General features: G+C 38.4%; 1 protein-coding gene across 6 annotated transcripts in view; it reads left to right on the forward strand.

Moving 5' to 3' along the window:
• The window catches only part of SLC38A6 (solute carrier family 38 member 6), a 75,800-nt gene extending 55,744 nt beyond the window's left edge, over positions 1–20,056 (forward strand). For 4 of the 6 annotated variants that reach the window (XM_045451171.1, XM_045451166.1, XM_045451169.1 and 1 more), the window contains 4 exons: positions 4,644–4,768; positions 6,168–6,312; positions 6,431–6,525; positions 19,798–20,056. In XM_045451171.1, coding sequence (XP_045307127.1) covers positions 4,644–4,768; positions 6,168–6,312; positions 6,431–6,525; positions 19,798–19,926 — 494 coding nt within the window. In that variant the 3' untranslated portion in view covers positions 19,927–20,056. Of the gene's footprint in view, positions 1–4,643; positions 4,769–6,167; positions 6,313–6,430; positions 6,526–6,702; positions 7,788–19,797 lie in introns of those variants that run through there. The other 2 variants (XM_045451167.1, XM_045451168.1) reach the window with 2 other exon arrangements.
• The last annotated feature ends 5,133 nt before the right edge of the window (positions 20,057–25,189 follow it).

Here is a 25,189-nt window from a genome sequence, read left to right on the forward strand (position 1 = left end):
TGTCAATTCTGGAATACACTCTTGAGCTTATGAGTGCTATTATAACAGCTCTTCAAGTAAATGGCTGTTATTACTCTAGTGATATTTAGCTGTTATGACTGATTTTATGGTTGATAGCCTTGTGCACATGTTTCAGGTTTTAGACATCCATGATTACTTCTAATGGCACTTTGCTTCTCTCCCAGAGTTTTTCCAAGTCTGACAAGTTTTTGGATGTTTACTTGCACAGCTACCTTTACTAAACCAGCTACCTTTCCTAATCCCAGTGGAAAGAGTATGGATTTTGAAATCCAACAAATATGGTACAAATAACTATTCTGCTCTAACTAGCTTGAACAGGACACTCACCTTGTAATCTTTTCATCTTCTAATCTGTAACAGAAAATTGCATAGAGTTTTATTGTGGAGGAAATGAGTTATGTCTAAAATGCCTATTATAGTATCCGGCACATAGCAGTCTTCCACAAAGGAGAGCTACTGCTGATGGTTACTGTTATTATTATTGTCATTATTATTATAGTCATTTTATAATTTCAGGTGCTCAGTTTTTCAGCACTGTACTTCTCACTATCTTTAATGAAATTTAAGTTAAATATGGTAACTTAATAGTATAATGTGTATGTTCTTGAATTATATGAGAAAATTATAATTGTTCTTTGGTCCTTTTCCTGCTATCTCTATGCTGTTTTAACAGTAAGAAAGGCCATTCATTAATCTAAATCTGCTCTTGCATTTCATACTGATGGAGGATAAAAATGGTAGAGCTCTGTGTACACCATCAGGAAAAGCATCATCTCCAACACGAGTATGACACCCTGCTGGATACACTACAAAGAAAATTAAGGCAGATGGATAAGCTTTTTTGATCATGGCTCATAAAACAAAATTCTTGAACTATATAAGCTCTAGCTTTGGTTGTTGGGTTTGTAAGTTTTTGCACAGACTTGAGCCCGGTAAGACTTCTCTAGAATAATAAGATACTGTAGCAAGCTCTCTGTTGAGATTGAGCAAAAACTTAGTATAGCAGATTAGCTGTGTATTTTTCTAAATTAAAATTGTTACTGGCGCAAATACTACTATATTTAGGAATCTTCAACATTGAGAAAGAGTCCAAAAAATAGACCTCCTTTTCCTCCTTATGGATAGCTATCTGGAAGAAGCCTCAAATGGCCTGCCAATCTCCGGGATAGCTGAGGAATAGTTATATAAATTGCCAGGGAATGCTGTATTAAATTGTCAGAAAGCTTACATTGAAGGGAAAGTGGAAGAAGGATGGATGCTAATACATTTATTGAGCTAACGTTTCCTGTGTAAATGCCAGGTATCTTATATACATTGCTTACCTTAATCCTTACAGCAACTCTACAAGGTATAGGTTCACATAGCTTGAGCAATTTGGCCAGATACTTGCAGCTAATGAATGATGCGTTGGGATTTGAATCCAATTCTGACTGTCTCCAAAGGTAGTGCTTTTATTACTATGTTCCCTCCTCAGGAATTATGCTAGAGAACCCAGATTTCCTTCATCCCAAATTTTTGTCGATTATCTTTTGGAAGAACCTGGCTCACTTAAGCTCCAGACATATCTATATATCTCTGTCTACTTACCTACCTATCTACTGATCTATTGTTCCATGAACACAGAGGCGAAACATTTTCATTATGTAAATGAAATATTTCCTTGTTATCAGGTAAAGCTGTTATGTTGTCTCTGACTTAATGCACCGCAAATTCTTCAGACTGTCCACATTTTATCTAATGGAGAAATGCACATCTAAGAAAAATCTCATGGTAGGTAGATGATAGAAAGAATGATATAAAAGTAATTCCTTCTCCAAAAACCAAAGAAGATTCAGATATTGATTTTTCCATTCACAATAGCTTTTGGGGGGCTGTTAATCATCACTAAGGAGCATCTTTTTTGGTATATTTCTGTTGAGAGATCAGTAGCTCTCATTCTTATGGAGAGAAATTACTGAGCAATTATCAAAAGGGCTAGTCACAAATTAAGGCCTTGAACTCATTTTGTAAATGAGCAGCTGAAGCCCAAAGAAGTGAAGTGACCTGTTAACAATATTAGTAGTAGCATGTCTCCTGAATACTAATCTAGTAATCTTTCTGCTACTCTGTGGTAATCTTTCTAAACTTCAGATGGTTTGACAATGTGTATTACACAAGACAGCCTCCTGGCTTAATAGCATATATAACTTGCAGAGGTCCTTACTAAGATTTATAGAGATTTGTCTGAATTCAGAGAAGTGTGTTGTACTCTAGCCCTCACATATGTTAAGGCTCAGCTAAGAACACAGAATTGACTGGCTCGGAAGAAATGTTTTCATCCTGGGAAAGTAGAAAGTGGATATGTAACAGATATTTTGAATTTATAATCTAGCTCTTCTGACTTCTGGAGCTGCTTGGGATCCTTTTATCCAGTGCTCCCAAGGCTTAGTTAATATCTAAATTTTGTCAGATTACAGGGACCTATAAGTATGTACCTAGATTAATAATATTGGCTCTTTACAGACGTTACAGCATTATAAGGTGAGGAAGAAAAAAGTGTTCCTCTGGGGAGCCAGGCCAATGCCCAAATGTTGCATAATAACCAGACCATTTTAAAAGTCTACAGAATTGTTAAGCAGTGTTAATAGCTCATTTTCATGATTCAAAAAGTAGAAAGAAAATAGTTTGCCATATTTTTTCAAAGACTTGCGAATATGTCAGACTTGGAAATAGAATCCGGCTTTCCTGGCTCTTCTTAATCTCTTACTTAGTCCATTAATCTCCCATTGTGTAAGGTAGTTCTTTGATACGTTAGATAATTGGTTTTTCTCCCTTTTCCATGATCACTAGTCTAGTTCAGATTCTCATTATCTCTCAGTGATTATGACAGTAACCTTCTAACTCTTATTTCGGTTTTGGGTATCTTTTTCTTCCTACTTAGTTCAGATCCTAGTACACCAATCTTCATAAGTCATTTCATCTCTGTAGCCCACCAGATTGAGTACAAACCTCCTGAACAGCTCTGTTACTGGGTCTTAAATGCATTTCTGGCCTTATCACCCAATACTCTCTCTGCTCTACAGCACATCCTGTTTAAGCCACTGTAAGTACTTACTACTACTAGACTGCTCATTTTCTCAGATGCATATTCTCTGTGCTACTTCAGGGCTTCTGCTTATGTTACTTCTTCCTCTGAGAAAGAATCTCTTTCTCCACCCATACATTAACTCATTTATGGCCCTCAGTAACTCCACACATCAAAATATTAGTGTCCCATTTTACAGATGTAAGAACGAAGAGACTCAGGGAAGTTAGGTTGCTAGTAAGTAGACGAATTTGAACATCAGTCTGTGTGGTCCCAGAATTCAAGACCCTCTACCTTCCTGCTCTTCACTATATCATGATGACTCTCCCAAAGCCTCCCTGTGTTTCCTCCTTCCTCCATATCAAAGTCATAGTTACCTGTCCCTATTCACAATCGCTCTTTGTTTAGAACAACTACTGCCATGTACGTGTATATCTGTGTTTATACGCTTTCTATTTTATGTGTATATGTTCATCTCATTGCTCCTTTAAATATTAAGTTCCTTGAAAACAGAGGTGTGTTTGTTTTTTATTTCCTCCAAAGCATCTCTCTGAAAACATATTACTCTCCAGTTTAAAAAGCACCATCTATTTTGGGGCACCCGAGTGGCTCAGTTGGTTAAGCGCCCAACTCTTGATCTAAGTTCAGGTCTTGATCTCAGGGTCATGAGTTCAAGCTCCGCGTAGGGCTCCACACTGGCTGTGAAGCCTACTTAAAAATAAAAGACAGTATTCTATTTTAAGTACAGACTGATCTTTCACTACGAGGCAGGACATGGAACGTTCTTGAGAACGCTCAATCTTCGTACCCCTCGTCTGACTGGGGGCGCAGAAGACATTGGGAAAATGGAAGACTGACATGGAGCAAAGCATGGTCAGCATGTACAAATTCTGTCACTGACTACCACTGGCTTGCTGAGTAAGCCATTTCCCTACAACTACATTTTCTTATGAAAGAGGAATTTACAGGTGAAATGTTGATGAAACAGACAACATGTACAGAAGTGTAAGATTCTAGAAAACATTGCGATATTGAGGAAAGGGTATTGGCTTTAGCACCAAAAAAAAAAGTGGGTACTCTTTTAGCTCTTCGAGCTCTGCCCCTTTGTGCTGTGTGATCTTGGGCAAGTCCATTAATATTTTTCAGCCTAGCTACCCTCTTAATTGTTATAAGGGTACACATGATACCCTTTCAATGATACATGTGAAAACACCTTACAAAACAAACAAATGTTCAAGACCTTTGGATTATGGAAAAGTTCTCAAGTTATGTGTATATATATAGATATATATAGATATGTATACGTATATATGTATTTTCATGGTCATAATTTTAGAAGTTCTGCTGATTTCTAGTTTAATTAAAAGAAAACATTGTAACTTTAAAGCAGATATTTAACTAATGTCTCTATGTTTCAAAGACTAGGGAAAAGGCCAGAGATGGATTTGGTACTGCGAATCCAAAATTTGTTGAGATCCATTTGTGCAAAGTAAAATAGTTTTGCTGTTATTGACATCATAGTAGTTTATAATGTGATCCTTATTATTTTAATTTACAGACAAAGTGGCATCAGAATTACTGCAAGGTTATAGCAAGTACTTGCCACATGATGTTGTTGTCATGGCTGTGAAGCTATGCATACTATTTGCTGTGCTTTTGACAGTCCCTCTAATCCACTTCCCTGTAAGTACTCTTAAAGGTCTTGTTGCTTAATGTAGCAGCTCCCTGATATGGCAACGCTAATTCTTTGCAGACTGGAATGTTTGAATCACATCTAGTCTTGTATATCTTATTCATTTGTCAGGTAATTGATCAAAGACCTCATACTTGCATATGGCCCCATGAAGGCACAAAAATAACAGTGAACCACTAAGCTAATTTGTGCTTTTTGAGATTTAGTTTAGATTTACGCTCTCCCACAGCATTGTTTCCAATTTAGAGACTATGGTTCTTCTAAAGTTTGGGGTTTCCCCCCCTCCTTTAATTCTGTATTCTGTTTTCAAAAGAATGTGCATGAAGAAGCAAAAGTCAAGTCAGCAAAAATAAGCTCGTTCTGGTTTATTGTAGATTTATTTTCACATAGACATTCTAATTTAATCTTAGTCAAAATATTGTATTTGCTTGAGAATTATAATTAAGGGGCAGAACAGATCTTCATTCTGTATTTAGTTGCCATATGTAAGAATCTTAAGAATTCCTGAGAAAATGGAAACAGAGGCTTGAGGTATGAATGTTTCTGCATGAATGTCTTGAATCCCTCAACAGCAAGTTCCCGAAGAACTGGGCCTTCAAGACTTTTGGCCCACTTCCTGTGTAGACTGCACAGCCAGGAGGGCAGCGGTGGGGGGTAAACATTTGTGGGGTATGACTGCCTGCTGCTCGCCTTGGCAGTGGGAAGTGTCATGAACTAGTTTTCATATTTACATGCTATGAAACAGATAATATAAAATAAAATAGTACATGGTGTTTCTTTACCATAGCATGATTCTTTTTTCTTTTCAAACCTTTTGTTCTTCTCTCTGTGAATTTAATGAAAATGATTCTCTGAGATTTCATCACACAGTGTTATTGTTGGTCATTTTGAAAATTATGCAACCTAAAGACATTGAATGTGAACACTTCTTCAAGAATTAAAGCAAAATAATTAAAAAAAAATTTTTTTTAACGTTTTATTTATTTTTGAGACAGAGAGAGACAGAGCATGAACGGGAGAGGGGCAGAGAGAGAGGGAGACACAGAATCTGAAACAGGCTCCAGGCTCTGAGCCATCAGCCCAGAGCCCGACGCAGGGCTCAAACTCACGGACCACGAGATCGTGACCTGAGCTGAAGTCGGCCGCTTAACCGACTGAGCCACCCAGGCCAAAATAATTTTTATTAAGCTCACTCAGAAAGGTGTATTTCTTAGTTGATTTGTCCTAAACACTTTATAATAATCGTTTATACTGTATTTTTTAAAAATCTAAATGGTGTAAGGAGCAAGGATGTCATGCTTACTATACTGTACCTGTGTTTCCCTAAGCAAGTATGTTGGCTTTGCTTAAATCTCTCTGCTTAAATCTGTTTCTTTTTCTGTTATACAGGCAAGAAGAGCTTTAATGATGATGTTTTTCTCCAATTTTCCATTCTCATGGACTCGCCATTCTTTGATCACTCTAGCACTCAATGTTACCATTGTTTTACTTGCAATATATGTTCCTGACATTAGGAATATATTTGGTGTGGTTGGTAAGTTTTCTGTTTCAAAAAATCCATGTAACAAAATAGATCAAAATTGTCATCCGGCCCCGCATCTGAATCTGGCAATATCCTCTTTTTTTTTTCTTGTTTCCCCTCCCACTTAAAGGTTCCAGTACATCAACGTGTTTGATTTTTATATTCCCAGGACTATTTTATCTTAAACTTAGCAGAGAGGATTTTCTCTCGTGGAAAAAACTTGGGGTAGGTTACCTTTTATTTCTTTTAATAATTCTATTTTAAGAAATAATTTCTCATTTTGTACTTAAGTAGTTTATCTACATCAAGAAAGTTCATGTATTTTGAACTATAACATACATTATTGAGGAAGGTGGAGGTTTAAAATACTCTAATTGTTCTTTATCTTTTTTTTCCCCACAGGCTTTTGTTTTGCTCATCTTTGGAATTTTGGTTGGGAATTTTAGTTTAGCAATAATCATTTTTAATTGGATTAGTAAATGAAACAAATATTTTCCCACTTCTTACAAAGAATAATTTACCTCTATATGCAAAAAGGAATAATTCTGTAAAGCACCTTTGATGAATCCTTTTTATATGGGTAAACATTTTTATAAACATTATTAACAGAAAAGCAGAACAAAATGGGAATAGGTAGCAGAAAGTGGGTTTATAGCAGTTTTAATTAAAATAAAATTCAAAATGTTCTTTGATAAGTTAGGTCAACCTTTGTATTTTTTTAAAAATTAATAGACTTTATTTTTTAGGGTGGATTTGATGTTTACAGAAACATTGAGCAGAAGGTACAGAGTTCTCATATATCCCCTGATCCCCAACACACCCATAGTTTCCCATATTGTTGAAATCTTGCATTCATGTGGTGCATTTGTTATACTTGATGAGCCAATATTGATACAGTACTTGTAAAACATTTTTTAAGTTTGTTGATTTTGAGAGAGAGCGAGAACATGAGCAAGGGAGGGGCAGAGAGAGAGAGAGAGAGAGAGGGAGGGAGAGAGAGAGAATATCAAGCAGGCTCCGCACTGGCAGCACAGAGCCTGACACGGGGCTGGAACTCACAAACCAGGAGATCATGACCTGAGCCAACATCAAGAGTCACTTAACCAACTGAGCCACCTGGGTACCCCTTGATACAGTATTATTTACTAAAGTACATAGTTTGCCTGAGAGTTCACTGTTGATGCAAGCATTGGCAACCACTGATCTTTTGACTGACTTCATAAAAACTGTGAGCCTTTCCCTGTGAGCCTTTTCTAGGATGTCATATAGTTGGAATTATATATTATCTAACCTTTCAGGCTGGCTCTTTCACTTAAAAAAAAATGCAGTTAAGTTTCCTCCACGCATTTTCATATAGCTCATTTCTTTTTATTATTGAATAATATTCCACTGTATGGATGGGCCAGTTTGTGTTTTCATTCACCTGTTGAAGGACCTCTTCTGGCTTTCAAAGTTATGAATAAAGTGTGTACAGGTTTTTGTGTGGATATAAGTTTCAGCTTTTTTGGGTTAATACCAAAGAGCACAATTGCTGCATCATACGGTAAGAATATGTTTAGTCTTATAAGAAACTGCCAAACTGCCTTCCAAACTAGCTGTAATATATTACATTTCTGACAGCAGTGAATGAGAGTTCCTGTTGTTCCATATCCTCGCCAACATTTGGTGTTGTCAGTGGTTTGGATTTTTGCCATTCTAATGGGTGTGTAGTTATATCTCATTGTTTCAATTTGCATTTCCCTAATGACATATGATGTGGAGCATCTTTTCATATGCTTATTTGCCATCTGTATATTTTCTTGGGTGAGGTTTGGATCTTTTGCCCATTTTTTAAATTGGTTTATTTTCTCACTGTTGGCTTTTAAGCATTCTTTGTATATTTTAGATACCAGTCCTTTATCAGATAATGTGTTTTGCAAAAATTCTCTCCCAATCGGTGGCTTGCCTTCTCGTTCTCTTAACAGCGTTTATCACAGGCAGAAGTTTTTAGTGTTATTAAATGTATAGAGTCAATCTTTCATTTGTTTGTTTTTTAAGAAATCAGTGTATTGGCTTTATATACAAAATTGAATCTTAGCTGTGGGTTAATGTTGTCAACATCAATCACTAATAACAAAACTGTGGGATTATTTCATTTGGTATTTTGCCCTGCCTCCCAATCTTCTCTAAGAAACTTATGTGATTTTCCTGTTGTTCATTATGACATAGAGCTGTGATGATTGACTGTGGATTTGGAAGTTCTCTGAGCTTTCTCTTTTGTCACTTAAACACGTGACTTTCTAGTTGACAAACAGAGACAAATACTGACAATTTATATCAAGTTTTGTGCAGAGGTTATAAATCATTGTTTCCCATTGATGTGGCTTACTTTTGGTTGGAAAGCAGAAGCTAGATCTCTTCTCCCCATGAGTGCTCTTTGTGAAAGGCACCTTGTTAGCAGCCTACCAAAGCCAGGGTGTATCAGTGAAAATGTAATGCTCCCCCTGTGCACATGTAAAGTAGGGGATTGCATGCAAAGCACCAATTTGCATGAATGGAAATACACACTTTTGCAGGTGCCCCTTTGCTTCCTACTTAGGAAATGGGCAGAAAAATTGACAACTAAGCTTCCCTTTTGAGTTAACATATTTCTTTGGCAACTTTGGATCAGCATAGAATAATGGAAAAAGTCCAAGTTTGAGGGTTAGAAAGACTTAGATTCAAATCTCAGTGAGTTTAGACAAAGTACTTAACCTCTCCAAGCCTCCACTTTCATATAGGTATTAAATGGAGTTAATACCAATTATACAGGGTTGTGTTGAGAGGATTAAATGACCCTGTATAAATTAGGTGCAGACCAAAACAGGCTCTTAGAGCAGATATTTATCCCCTTTTCCCCATCCCTTCATCTGGACCAGTAAAATAAGTTTGCTTTCAATCAGAGACAGGGAATTTCTTCGTCTTCCATCTTGTACAACTAATATGTTTAGAATCTTTCCCTAGCCTTCATTCACAGGGGAACTGGCCCCATGTGCACTCTTTTTCATGTTTTGCCACAGTTCTGCCCCAGCTGTGCTCTCCTACTAATGTCTTCCTGAAGCTGGGCACTTAGCATGGTCCCAGGGGCACAGCCAGGCATGGCTTCCCCTGTGGCTTCAGGTCAGCCAGAGCCTATCAATCTGATAAGCTAATTCTTGTACCCTCTTTTTCTGTTTATGAAATTATAGATCCAAACACAAATAGGTGTTCAGCTGCTTACATAAATCTAATTCCAGTAATACCAAAATAACACTAAATCTGCAACAGATGCAAGGATGCCCTGTGGGGCAAATGTTAAATGTGATGACAGCTGGGCATCAGTTAATACATTTGTCACCTGCTCATGGGATAGGATCATGAGAGGTTTGGCAAAGGGACAAGTAACATACTGAACATAAAACTTAGTTAATATCAAGAGATAATATTTGTGGAAGTGTTTTTCTTTCATTTTACTTCAATATTCTGCCTTATCTGGTTGCCTCTTCGGGATCACAGCTTTCTCTATGAGTGTGGAGGAAGCTAATAAGATGGCAGGTAAGAGCAGTGTCCCCTTCACTAGGATTACCAAAAACCCTTGTTCAAGTACTCCGCAACATTTTTCCTGGGAAATATAGGCCCTCGCATTATGGGCTTAACGTTCATAATTTATTAGGTAAGAACTATTTAAAATAAAACTAAGTAAAGTACAAAATATATACTTTTCTAACACTTGGAGACTTGTTTGCTAAATTAAAAAACGAAGTGCTGAGAATATAAATTACTTTCGTATGTTGAAGGTGAATGTTTAAATTGTACCTTTTTTTTAACGGAATGTTTACTCATGAGCTTAGCATTTAAATGGTTAAAACAAGCCTTTGAAGTTAACACTCCATTAAGATGAATGGGGGTAATTCACACCTCTGCTGGTGCTGTATTATTTCAGTCTGGCTGCGGAGAAAACAAGACAGGAGTAGGTTGATTTACTGTGTGAAGGCCCTTTAAACACCCAAGGTCTGGAAATCTTTGTGGGTTTTTTTGCCTTTCCATCTAGAAGCAGAATCTGAAATTCAGCACAATCTGGGTATAGACCTGGTCTTGAAAGTACCATACATTCTCTACTGTGGCAATTCCTAACTCGCATTTGATGGGTAGCTTGTTACCAGATCAGCCCAACCTCTCTGGCTTTGTTTGTTCCTTTGTTCCTTCTCCCGTGGCACCTTTTAAATTTAAGTTTAGTACCTTGGTAAATTCACCAATGGAAAAGCAGAAGCATACCATCCATTTTCAGGTAAACTTTACACATGCCTGTAAATGGTTATCAGCTAATCACGGGGCCTTCTTGTGCTTCTAAAAACATTTTTACCTTTGCAAAATCTCATCTTCTTTATTTGCCTGTATATAAACCTGTAAGACCGTTTTTCTTCTCCCCCGTTTGGGGGGTGATCTCTGATGTGAGCAGAGATCAGCTAGGAAAGATTCATTTCTTTCTCCATGTGACCTTTGGCACCAGTACTCTTCCGTATTTGAAATGTGTACCCCCCCCATCCCCCGCCATTTGTGGAAGTGCTATAGCCATCTGACTCTGAAACATTTTAGAGCCTAGGAATAAGGTTATGTGGGCACAAATGAAATGGCGAGCACTGTATGAGATGTTAATGAATTTGGAAGATCTCTTTTTAAGGTAAATGGATTTTTCTCTTCTCCATTCTTGCCCTGTGTATTTGCCGGATCAGGTTACTAGATAATCTGGGGGTAGCTGGGTGTGGGGTCTCTCGTGCTGACAGTGCCAGTAGAATATATACAGATGGAAAATAGATGCTAGAAACAAAAGGACTCGAACAGTTAATTTTAACCTGATTTTCTTCTTGGCATGTTGACAGTACTCTCTCTGACTTTATTGGAATTAGCCCTATTGAAAAAAGACTTTGTTTCCTGCCAATTACTTTGCCTAAAACTTAGGTGTCATAATTTCTGGTCTTAGAACTTCTCAGAACCTGATGTAGTACTGAAACAATTGTTTTTCTAATTTAAGCACACAATTTGTTCATTTTTCTACATTATCCTCCTATAGTCTTCCCTTAATGAAGAGGGAAAAATAAGAAAACAAAATTTTGGTGAAGGATGAGTAAAGATATTGTGGATATGTCTTCCTCATTACAATCACTCTTCCTGAACAATCTGATCTATGTTTTTACTATCATGATCCACTGTCCTAGTTTGTGAGGCTGTCCATCAAGATGAGCACTCATGAGGAGCAGGAAGACTCATCTTGCCTGGTGGCCAGGGGGACAAGTTTTTTCGCCTGTGGGACAAAGGAAAGGGGCAGAGAGGGAAGTTGAGTTGCCAGGGGAAAAAAAGACAAGTGGATGAAAAGGCATTGTCATATGGGATGGTATAAAGAAACAAGACCTCCAGAGAAATGTTTCTCACTGTTTGAATTTGTGTGTGTTTTGTCTTCTACTGATCAGTGGATCAATGCACAACACAGGCAAAGGGGCTGGCTAATTCACTGAGTAAGTATTTACTGAGCACATAATACATACTAAGAGTTGCACTAGTCCTAAAGTGGTGAAGTTAAATAAGACCCCTGAATTTCTTGCCTGAAAAAAGCTCAAATAAAACTTGGAATTTTCTGATTGAACCTTTTCAAGATGGCCCTGGTAATGCAACTGCTTAACGCAAAGGAAAACATAGATTAAGTCTTAGCCTCAGCAATTAGACAATAAAATGAAATAAAAGGCATCTAAATTGGCAAAGAAGATGTCAAACTTGGATTTTCCGCAGATGATGTGGTACTCTCTCTACATGGAAAACCCAAAAGACCACCAAAAAACTGCTAGAACTAATACATGAATTCAGAAAAGTTGCAGGATATAAAATCAATGAACAGAAATCAGTCGTGTTTCTATACAGTAACGAAACAACAGAGATATCAAGGAATCGATCCCATTTAAATTGCACCAAGAACCATAAAATACCTAGGAATAAACCTAACCAAAGAGGTAAAAGATCTGTATGCTGAAAACTATAGAAAGCTAATGAAAGAAATTGAAGACACAAAGAAATGGAAAAACATTCCATGCTTATGGATTGGAAGAAAAAATATTGTTAAAATGTTGATACTATCCAAAGCAACCTATACAAATGCAATCTCAATCAAAATATTACCAGTATTCTTCACAGAGCTAGAACAAACAATCCTAAAATTTGCATGGAACCACAGAAGACCCCGAATAACCAAAGTAAGGTTGAAAAGAAAACCAAACTGGAGGCATTGCAACCCCAGACTTTAGCCTATACTACAAAGCTGTAGTCATCAAGACAGTATGGTATTGGCACAAAAACAGACACATAGACCAATGGAATAGAATAGAGAACACAGAAATGGACCTACAAATGTATGGCCAACTGATCTTTGACAAAGCAGTAAAGAGTATCCAATGGAAAAATGACAGTCTCTTTGGCAAGTGGCGCTGGGAGAACTGGACAGCAACATACTGAAGAATGAAGTTGGACCACTTTCTTACACCATACACAAAAATAAATTCAAAATGAGGAAAGACCTAAATGTGAGACAGGAAACCATCAAAATCCTAGAGGGCAAAATGGACAACAACCTCTTTGACCTCAGCCGCAGCAACTTCTTACTTGACACGTCTCCAAAGGCAAGGGAAATAAAAGCAAAAATGAACTGTTGGGATCCCATCAAGATTAAGAGCTTCTGCACAGCAAAGGAAACAATCAACAAAACTAAAAGGCAAACAACAGAATGGGAGAAGATATTTGCAAATGACATAAAGGGTTAGTATCCAAAGTCTTTAGAGAACTTAGCAAACTCAACTCCCAAAAAACAAATAATACAGTGAAGAAATGGGCAGAAGACATGAATAGACACTTCTCTAAAGAAGACATCCATATGGCCAATAGGCACATGAAAAGATGCTCAATGTCACTCCTCATCAGGGAAATATAAATCAAAACCACATTGAGATACCATCTCAGACTGGTCAGAGTGGCTAAAAGTAACAACTCAGGAAACAACAGATGTTGGCGAGGTTATGGAGAAAGGGGAACCCTCTTGCACTGTTGGTGGGAATGCAAACTGGTATAGCCACTCTGGAAAACATAGTGGAGGTTCCTCAAAAAAATTAAAAACAGAATTACCCTATGTCCCAACAATAGCACTACTAGAAATTTATCCAAAGGATATAGGAGTGCTGATTCGTAGGGGCACATGTACCCAATGTTTATAGCAGTGCTATCAACAATAGCCAAAAAGAGCCCAAATGTCCCTCACCTGATGAATGGATAAAGAAGATGTAATGTGTATGTGTACACACACACACACACACACACACACACACACACACACACAGGAATACTACTCAATGATGAAAAAGAATGAAATCTTGCCATTTGCAACAACATGGATGGATCTAGAGGGTATTATGCTAAGTGAAATAAGTCAGTCAGAAAGAAAGATATCCTGTGTTTTCACTCATATGTGGAACTTGAGAAACTTAGCAGAAGACCATAGGGGAAGGGAAGGAAAAATAAGTTACAGAGAAGCAAACCACAAGAGACTCGTAATTACAGAGAACAAATTGAGGGTTGATGAGGGTGGGGGTAGGGGGTTTGGGAGCAGGGAAGATGGGTGATGGACATTGAGGAGGGCACTTTTTGGGATGAGCACTGGGTGTTTTAATTGGCGAATCACGGGAATCTACTCCTGAAGCCAAAACTACGCTATGTACGCTGTATGTTAGCTAACCTGACAATAAATTATTTAAAAAAAAAAAGAAAAGGAAAACATAGATCTATATCTATAGTTTCATATATTTATGGAGAGAGAGACTTTTTTTTTTAAATAAAGATTCTGAAGTCCTATTTACTTGCGTTCAAATCCCAGCTCTACCTCTTTTGTCTAATTTTGGACAAGTTTTCTTTAATCTCTGAAGACTTTCATGTTTGAAGACTATGTTTTCTCTCAACCAGGGGAAATACACCTTATTTCCCCAAGTTAGATAACACGATATTTGGGGAAAGTTTGAGTATGCTGTTAAGCACTGAATTGAATATATATAGTTTTATTACTTGACTGTTCGTCAAATCTCATATCTCTTCTCCCTTCTCTACTTCAGCCATCTAGTCAGCGGCCTGATCAGAAAATAGTGTTCTAGAAATAATCCTGATCAATGTAGTTTATTTTCACTACTGATGTATTCTTCCCTAGAAAAATAAGTTCTAGTTTTGTAACAATGTCAATTCCTCTGATTTTACATCAGCTTTTTCACAATGACTTTACACTTTAGGCTTGTAAAGTACATCATCAGTAAAAGCCCCAGGTCTCTTTTAGGTGAACTGCCAGATTTCTAGGTCTTTTACTATTAATTTTACTTTTTTTTAATATGAAGGAATATATGTTATACACACACACACTTGTTATCTATTTTTTATCTATCTAAATTTTGCCTTGTTAACTTTAGTACATTCTTCCAGCCATTGAGATTTTTTTTAAGTTTTGATTCCAATGTATCATTGTTCCCTCTTTTTTGACATCCTGCGTTATCCTGCCGTTTCTTTATCCCATTCACAGATAAAGATGTTTTGAAAGACAAAACTAACTACAGAGCCCTGCAGCCCACCACTAGAGGCTTTTCTTCCAAGTTGTTACTAGTCCCCTTCTTGGAAAAAGTTGCCATAGTCCTGTAGTGTCATCTAACATGCATTTCTTCAGTCCTGAAAGTGTCTCCAAGTCAGTAGGTACAACCTAAATTCTCACCTATTTCCCATGTGTCCAGTTGTCCTGGGACGTTTCTGCTTAGATGCTGCCCAGTTACCTAAAGTCGACATATTCAAATCTATTCCCCTCCACAGTTTTCCCCTGTCAGCGCACCTCATGCTCTAATCTATCCTTCCAATCAGTTTTCTTGCTTTCATTCCTGCAACCTGCAGTCTGTTTTCACACTGCAAAAGTGGTTGTTCAAAAATGTAAATCAGATCACGTCACTACTCTGCTTAATTTCCTCCAAGGGCCTCCCATGTCATTGAGAATGAAATCTGTGCCATGGCCCACATGGCTCTATTTGGTTTGTACCTACGTATTTCTCTGACCTCATCTCCCATCAGTCTTTGACTCTTCTCCGTTGTACAGATTTCTGTGCCTTGAACATGTCCCTGCGTGCTTACTGCTTTTCCTAGAGAGAACATCTCTCTTTGAAGACTCAGCTCCTCATCACTCAAGCCTCAGCTCAAGTATCACTAGCTCAGAGACGTCTCCCCCGACCACTTGATGTACACAAGCAGCCTGATAGCGGTCATGCTTGATAGCTTCAGACCCAGTTGTACAGGCCATCCCTGGAAGTCTTGTTTGTTGTCTGTGTCCACTAGACCACAAGTTTCTGAAGAAGTGGGACTGGTCTGTTTTGCTCATCACTAAATCCTTCGAGCTCAGTATGGTACCTGGTACTTGGGAGGGACTTAATAAATATCTGTTGAATGAATGCATAAATCTAACAGACTGTGTATATCTTTTCACTCTTTACCCCCGATCTGTCAGCACATCTGTTCTTCCTTGGACCTGTCTCCTAAGTGTGCTTTTATCCTGTCTCCAGCCTCCTGCCAGCTCCTGAATCTTAGCCTTCATCTCTTTGTGCCTGGATTGTGACAGTTATGTTCAACCCATGCTGCTCTTTAAAATCACTTGGGGAGCTTTCAAAATGGCAATGATCAGGCTCCACCCCAAACCAATTAAATCAGAATCTCTGGCAGTGGAGACCTAGGCACAAATATATATTTTTAAAGCTTCCCAGATGATTGCAATGGGCAACCCCTGGATCGCTGCGTTAGCCTTCTGACAGTTGTCTGTCTTTTGGTTTATTTTGTCTGTTTTGTCTGCTGATCTTGGAATCCTGCTTTCATAATATGACTTCCCTGCTCAAGAGCCTACAGTGGCTCCCTGCTGCCCACCACATTAATTCCACATTTCCGTGCATCATCTACTAAACTATTTCATCCTTTTCTCTTGTACCTGCATTCTGCAGTACGCTGAAACTGTCTCACTGGCGCTTGATTTACCTTTCATTACCCTGCTTCTCCATTTTTACTTCCCATGTCCTCTCCCCACTCCAGCCTCTACGTACACACCCGGACTGTCCTTACTGCTCTCCTCTATCTATCCAAACACTTCCCATTTCTCAAGGCCCAGCTCACATTCCGCCTTGTAAATACTGCATTCTCTACTCCAACTTATCTCTTGTTATCTAGATAATTATTCTGGTATATGTCATTAGTACCATATAATATATTTCCTACTTTTTTATAAATTGCTTTATGTTCTATTTTTTGATTGGTAATATTAAAATTTAATTGGTACAAATTCAAAATTTACAAAATTGCCTCCCTGCAATGTCTGTCCCAAGCATCCAGTTTTCCTCATTGGAAGCAACCACTCTTACGACTTTCTGTATCTTTGCAAATATCTGTTAAGCCTAGTTAACTATGTATATAGAACAAACATACACACACACAAATGTTGGCATACTATGCGCAATCCTCTACATCTTGACTTCTTTTTACTTAGAGATATTTAAAGATATGTATAAACACATCATTTCAATTGTAAAAAAAAAAAAACACGGAACAGGTAATCTGCCCTCTTAATAAACCTTTAAGTATACAATACTATTGTTAATTATATGTATATTGTTATACATACAGTAGAGCTCTAGAACTTTTTCATCTTGCATGACTAAAACTCTATGCCCAATGAACAAAACTCCTCATTTTCCCCTCCCCCCATCCCTGGCTACCATCATTTTACTTTCTGCTTGTATCAGTTTGACTGCGTTAGTGGAATCATGCAGTATTTGTCCTTTGTGACTGGCTGTTTCACTTACCATAGTGTCTTTAAGTTTCATGCATGTCGTAGCCTATGGCAGGATTTCCTTCTTTATTAGGGCTGCATAATACTGCATTGTATTACCACAGTTGTATATACCACAAGTTCTTTATCCATTCGTCCATCTGTGGACACTTCAATTGTTTCTCTCTCTTGGCTATTGTGGATAATGCCGTAATAGACATGCTAGTACAAATATCTCATTCAGTTATTTTGGATAAATACAAAGAAGTGCAATTGCTGGATCAAAGGGTAGTTCTACTTGTAATTTTTTGAGGGACCTCCATACCGTTTTCCCTAATAGCTGTACCATGTTACATTCCCACCAGTGCACAAGGGTCCCAATTTCTCCACATCTTCACTAGCATTTGTTGTTTTCTGATTTTTTTTGTAATGACCATCCTAACAGATGTGAGTTTATATCTCATTATGGCTCTGATTTGCATTTCCTTAATGGTGACGTCGAGCATCTTTTCATATACCCACTGGCCACTGGAGAAATGTCTATTCAAGTCCTTTGTCCATTTTTAAATAGAGTTATTTGATTTTTTTGTTATTAAGTTGTAGTAGTTCTTACATATTTTGGATATTAACTCCTTATCAGATAAGAGATGGTTTGTAAATATTTTCTCCCATTCCATAGGTTGACTTTTTACTGTCTTGATTGTTTCCTTTCTTGCACAGAAGCTTTTAAGTTTGATGTAGTCCCACTTGTTTATTTTTTGCTTCAACCTTATGTTTTGGAGATATTCTGTGTCAAAAGCAGCCTAACTCTATTTAAACAACTACAGGGGCGCCTGGGTGGCGCAGTCGGTTAAGCGTCCGACTTCAGCCAGGTCACGATCTCGCGGTCCGTGGGTTCGAGCCCCGCGTCGGGCTCTGGGCTGATGGCTCAGAGCCTGGAGCCTGTTTCCGATTCTGTGTCTCCCTCTCTCTCTGCCCCTCCCCCGTTCATGCTCTGTCTCTCTCTGTCCCAAAAATAAATAAACGTTGAAAAAAAAAATTTTTATAAACAACTACATAGTATTTTGTTAATGCATGTACCATAATTTAACCAGTTTCCTATGCATATTTAGTTTTTTTTTTTAATTTTGCTGTTTTATATAATGCTTCAGTTATTATCTTTATACATACATCATGTGACACACATATAAACATATCTATAGGATAAATTCATACCCATTTAATTGGAATCCCGAGGCAAAGGGTATGCACATTTCTAATTTTGGTAGGTATTACTAAATTGCTCCCCATTAAAGGTTTTACCAAGTTACACTTTCACCAACGATGTAATAATTGCTCTTTAAATTTTGTGGTGTTATTTGCTTTTCACTGCTTTTAAGCACCTTCTTTCCCCAACTCGGTTGTAACTAACCCCCAAAGAGAAACCATGTCCTGCACATACTATATTGGCGTGTGCACACTCTTAATACCAGAAGTTCACTTAACTGGCGCTCAGTAAATATTTGTTAAATCTTACTTCGTTGTGTGTTTAGGGAGTTTCCTTATGGCTTTAATGAATGCCATGAGAAAGTTGTGTCCTTTACGTGTGTGCTATTCCCAGGAGAGGAGGTGACCTGTGCGTGTGATGTTCTGAGAAGAGATGCCGTCCACTGCTACTGCTCTTCCAGGATTTTGTTATCATTGTTTAGGTCAACCAGTCCTTGGATCTATTGTGAGGTTTGTTTAGTTTGAATAATTCAGTATAAGGACCGCAGCTGATGCCAAACATGTGTCCAGTACCCTTCATATCCTAAAACATCATAGATAATACATTTTTATACCATTTAGTATAAATTATCTAAATAAAAAGCTCTACTCCATGAGTTTTCCCCAACTTTTTATTATCTAAAATTTCAAGCATACATCTAAATTGGAATAATATGCCCATATACCCACCACTGAAATTTAACATGTGGTTCATATTTGTTTTGCTACCCACATATGTATTTATATATATGTAGCAAAACAAATATGAATAAATGTTATATTTATATAATGTATAAAATACATATAAAAAAGTATTTGCTGAATGATTTGCAAGTGAGTTGCTGATATTCCATTGAGTGGTAAATAAAGCTGAAAATTAGTTTTAAAAATACCACCTTCTGTGAAAAAATCTATGTTAAATGTTTCACAACCTTTCTCTCCGCCCCTCCCCCCCAAATTATAGTTCCTTCTCCAAAAGGATAAGTAGCTGCTTGATGGCATCTTTTCCTCAAATGCCAAAAGACTTCTATCCCTGTAAGAACAAGGTTTAAGGGAGGGGGAGCAACTGGCACCCTAAATTTCTCTTAAGGGGCCCCTGGCTGGCTCAATCGGTAGAGCATGCGACTATTAATCTCAGGGTTGTAGGTTCAAGCCCCACGTTGGGTGTAGGGATTACTTAAAAAAATACAATCTTAAAAAAAAATTTCTCTTAGGGAAGAATCTTTCATGTCTTTGTGTGGGAAACTATCTTGATAAGTCATTGGGGATGAAAGGTGAGACCCTATATGGTTTCACCACAGTTTACTAAATGCCTATGAATTGTATAACTTAAAATGGTTCATTTTATATGATGTGAATTTTACCTCTTTTTTTTTTTTTTTTTTTCTAAGAAGGTGAGACCTTATGAGAATGGGTTGGCAGGAGAAGAGGAAGTTGAAGAAATATTTAAAGTACTCTTTGTAAAAGAGAACGTGTATTTGGGAGTTGAGCAGCAGAAGGAAAGAGGCAGCCGGTGCTAAGCCAGTGGTGGGAGTCTGGAGCCTGTGAGTAAAAGTGGCTGAAGGGTGTTTTAAGAACAGAAACGTCTAATATTCGGTTTTAACTTGCCTGCCTCTGTCTCCTGAAACCAATAAAAGCTATACACAGAAATGCCTTGTGTGAGCATGTGTGTAAACCTTTCCCTGGAGCCACATGGGGCAGAACAGGAATAGCGTATGTGCTAGCCAGGCGAGCCAGAAAGCTCAGAAAATTAGACTTCAAAACCAGAGATGACCGGAAAAAACGTAAGCCCCTGCTTCCTCTCAGAGATGGTTGTGAGACCATCCCCACATGAAGATGTGATGGACCCAACCTTGCTTGGCCCTTACAGTGAGACAAGTTAGGTTGCCCCCTCAGTAGCACTCTAATGTCCTCTTATTGATCCAAGGTCTGTCTTGACTAGTCTGCAATTGGGCCTGTAGAGAAATGCCTCTCTTCTGTTATTTTTTTAAATGTTTGTTTATTTTGAGAGAGAGAGCACGAGTGGAGGAGAGGCAGAGAGAGAGAGACAGAATCCCAAGCAGGCTGTCAGTGGAGAGCCGGACACAGGGCTCAATCTCATGAACCGTGAGATCATGACCTGAGCCAAAGTTGACTTAACCAATCGACTGAGCCACCCAGGCACCCTGGAAATAGCTCTTTTTTTAAAGACAAAAGATCAGACCTTGAAAAAAGTAGATCTTGAGGGCCGGGGACAGCTCCGTGCTTTTCCCTTTAAAGGCATCTCCTTAGGTTCTCTAGAACCAAGGTTGGTAGTTCAGAGACTGGACTCCCAGAACTTCTAGCAAGCTAAGGTGCTTTGTGTTTGGGATCGGAACCCTTTGACCCCACTTCTAGTTAGATGGTAAAAGTAGGAATCAAAGGGAGTGGGGCCTCTATGGCAGGGCACCTCCATGAGGAAAGAATGAAGACCATTTTTGTAGTTCCCTGGTTCTCTTACTCAGTTCTCTGTTTATATCTGAGAGACTTTGATATTTTAAATGAATGGGAGGTTATCAGAGTCATAAAATAATGTAACCATCATGAGCAAGCCCTTGTATGTATGGACCAGGCATCAGGCTGAGCACATTATCTTGTGTCCTCTGTAGTAGATATAGTTATATTCCCCCATTAACTACATTAGAAATTAAAGTTCAGGAGTGCCTGGGTGGCTCAGTCAGTTAAGCATCTGATTCTTGATTTCGACGCTGGTCACGATCTCACAGTTTGTGAGTTCGAGCTCTGTGTCAGGCTCTGCACTGACAGTGCAGAACCTGCTTGGGATTCTCTTTCTCTCTCTCTCTCTCCCTCCCCTGTGCTTGCTGTCTCTCTCTCTCTCTCTCTCTCTCTCTCTCTCTCTCTCTCTCTCTCTCTCAAAATAATCTTTAAAGAAAAGTAAAAAAAAAAAAAAAAAGTTAGGAAGTTAAAGCACTGGCCCAAGATCACACATCTCAAATGTAAACTTAAGTACATCAAGCTGTTAGAGTTTTGTTTTTTATTTTGTTCTGTTTTGTTTTTGTATAAAAACATTCTCATAGTAGATACATAGTAAACACCAACTGTATAGAAGGCTGCTTTATTCATTGAAATTTTGTACCTAAGTCTAAGTCTGTTCTGTCACACCAGCCAGACAGCATTTGGGTTCACTCTTTGTCCTCTGAGTCATGGTCTATTGCCACAGCATTATTCCTTTTTGTTAAGTATTTCAGAGGAAATTCCCTGCATAGGTATATGGACTTTTGGTAGAGCAATAATGTTTTCCAATATTTGTCAGCCAGACTTTGAGAAAACGTGGATCCCTTGAAAAACAGTGTTAGAAATCCAATTCTGCATTCTGACTCTCTACAGATATAATTTTTAAAAATCCAAGTAAGCTCAGACCATCAACATTATGATTTAGTGTTTTCCAGACTTTGGATTTCTTTTGGATCCTTAGACCTTCAAAATAAATTTTGGGGAAAGTCATGACATTGCCAACTTTTTATTTTGCAAATTGATCAAGGGCGTTAAGAAAAAAACTTGCCACTGTCCTTTAATATAAAAAAAGTAAGGAAGATCATAATATTACTATATAAATATAGTAAAGATACAGTTCCTTTTTTTTTTTTTTTTTAAGTTTATTTTGAGAGAGAGACAGTGTGCTAGCAGGGGAGGGGCAGAGAGAGAGAATCCCAAGCTGGCGCTGCACTCAGCTTGGAGCCTGATGTGGGGCTCAAACCCACAAACCAAACCAACCCATCAGATCATGACCTGAGCTGAAATCAAGAGTTGGATGCTTAACTGACTGAGCCACCCAGGCGCCCCAGAAATACAGTTCTTTAAATTCAATAGGTCTATATTTGTTAAAAACTTGCCATATACTCCTTTTTAAAAAAAATTTTTTTAAGTTGGCTTTCTTCCCAGTAATTGCTGATCCTAAACTCTGGAAGGGAAGAATATCTAAGTAATCAATTCCTGGTTTACAAATTCACACAATTTTGCCAACATTTCAGCATTTAGGAAAAATAGCATTTCTCCTATAAAACTTCATAGGTTTATATGTTATATCGAGAGTTAATCAGTAATGATTATACCATGATAATATTTGCATTTCACAGGGAAGCAAAATACTTGGATTCTCCCCATGTCTCTGTCTAAAGATTTGTCATTCATTTGCATTCAAATAAATTCTTTGCTTTCACTCATCCAGAATAGTTCTCCACCTATTAGCTAAACCAGACTAAATAAATAGAGTTGCATTCATGCATTTTAATGTCAGTGTAAAAATGGTTTTCCCAGATTTTTTTCTTTTCAATCAAATCCCCTTCCCCAAATGTCTAATCGTTCCCAGACTCAGTTACTTAAACTTTTCACAATGTTGTCACTTCTAGAGTAAAACAAAGAGAAATTTGCTTTCAGTAAGTCAGAGAGCCATACTCTAGCAACTTAGAACTTTATTCTGACAAGAAAGTTTTTAAACTCCATCTCCAACCTCATTTGTGAATGGATGATCTTGTCTGTCACATAGGTACATGGCATTTTTCTCTATCCATAGTAATTGTTCTTTAGTTGGTGAATCACTCCTGGAACTTACAATCCAATAGAGGCAAACTGTATGCAATAACTAGGATTACAATTCCTGAAGGACAGGGTTTGGCCATAGTGCATGCCATGTGCACACGAGACTACAGTGGGCACCGATTAGAAGAATGACATAGCTCGGTGAGTAATAGGAACATCAAAACCTCTGCTAGACAAATTCATAGGGATGAAGGCTCATTGCCTTCTGGATGAATGGGAAGGATTTTGTGGAGGAAGTTAACAGCGGAGTAAAATTGCAGGAAAACCAAAGTAGGGATGAAAATGGGAGGAAGGCATTTCCACTTGGAAAGAAAATAATGAATGTGCAAGAAAATGAAAGGTATATTTTGAAATGACAAAAAATTTTCCAGGAGTAAAGATGTAATGAACAGTTTGAGAAATAAAGCTGAAGGGTAGGATCCTGGTTGTAGAGAATTCTGGATGCCAGGCTGAGTTTAGAACTTTAAATCAAACAGAAGTTAAGGTCTTGGTTGAAGGCCTTTGAATAAGGCATGTTCAAAAATGGTGATAGATATTAATTGCCTCTCTGCATTGACTATCACCATCATCATCTTCCAAAAGCTATATGAAAAGAAGCACTTTCAACCTTCAAGAGCTGGTCATCTCAATATTCACACTTAATTTATTCCAAAGTTTCAGCTCTAGGGGGCATGAGGAACTTTTTCTGGAGTTGTGGGAAGTACCTCATGCCTCAGATCCTATTAAGACCCCTGGCATCTTATGGAGCTCCCCATGAGTTCCTGCCTCCATACTTTTGCACAAGCCATTCATGCTGTTCTCTTTCCAGAGTTTTCCAAAACTCCAAAGTTTCTCCTCTTCCTCAAAACCTAACTCAATACTTTCCTCTTCTGGAAGGACTTCTAAGGTTGACTTCATGAAACTATTTGCTCCATTATTCAGGAAATCCATTCTTAACGTCTTGACGCTACATTTAGTTTCTTTAAATTAAATGAAATATACAAATTCATGTATATTTACATCTAACCATTCTGTAATAGCCTTTAGGAAAGATACTATGTCTAACAGCCCCTTTATATCCTCTGTCTGGGACCTGCCTCTCATCCCCACCCCACCACACCCAACTTCACAGAACACTGCAGTGCACTTGGTGAACATTGACTTTGCCCTGAACAGCACAGGAATTCTTCAGAGCTGAAGACCTATAGGATCTGTGGAGTGTGGGTTTTCACCTCCCTTGGGCGCCAGCTTCTTTTCACCAGCATGTATAGATCTAGAAGAGTACCCACCAAGACAGAATTACTTCATAAGCCTTCTTTCTAGCTTCAATGTTTCCAGTTTCTATGGACCTCTAGTTTCTAGTGATGTTGGGTATGTAAAGCATACTGTTAATAACCTGGAAATGGGCACCACAAACAGGAAGCATTAAAAAAATAATAATAGGGGCACCTGGGTGGCTCAGTCGGTTGAGCGTCCAACTTCGGCTCAGGTCATGATCTCGCGGTTCGTGGGTTCGAGCCCTGCATCAGGCCCTGTGCTGACAGCTCAGAGCCTGCTTTGGATACTGTGTCTCCCCCTCTCTCTGCCCCTCCCCTATTCATGCTCTGTCTCTCTCTGTCTCAAAAATAAATAAAAACATTAAAAAATAGTAATAAAAACAAGGTGCACCTGGATGGCTCAGTCTGTTAAGCGTCCAACTTCAGCTCAGGTCATAATCAAGTGGGATCAAGTTTGTGAGTTTGAGCCCCACACTGGGTTCTCCACTCTCAGCACAGAGCCTGCTTCGGACCCTCTGTCTCCCTCTCTCTGCTCCTCCCCAGCTCCCACTCTCACTGTCTGTCAAAAATAAACATTAAAAAAATAAAATAAAAATCCTCTTAATTTTACCTCGGCTTAATTTCTTCCTAACTCACTTCTACCCTTCTCAGACCTATGACAGTCGATGGTAGGTCACATACACACCTAACTCCATCCCTCCAAATTTTTCTAGTGATCTCTAGAGGCTGTTTGTCCTGTAACCTGCTGTGAGCAGAGGCCCGGCTGTGGGAATCTGTGATACCAGATGGACAAAGGCACACTTGTATCCCTAAGCGCCGGTGCAGTAGAAATCACAGCACCTGAGGATTTGTGGCGGGCTCTCTTCCTTAGAACTTGTGCCCTCAAAAGATGTGTCTTAGGCGACCTGCCCCACATGCATCAGTTTTGACGGTCTCCAACTGCTGCTTC

The sequence above is a fragment of the Leopardus geoffroyi genome, chromosome B3, assembly GCF_018350155.1.
Source record: "Leopardus geoffroyi isolate Oge1 chromosome B3, O.geoffroyi_Oge1_pat1.0, whole genome shotgun sequence".
Taxonomy (NCBI): Eukaryota; Metazoa; Chordata; class Mammalia; order Carnivora; family Felidae; genus Leopardus; species Leopardus geoffroyi.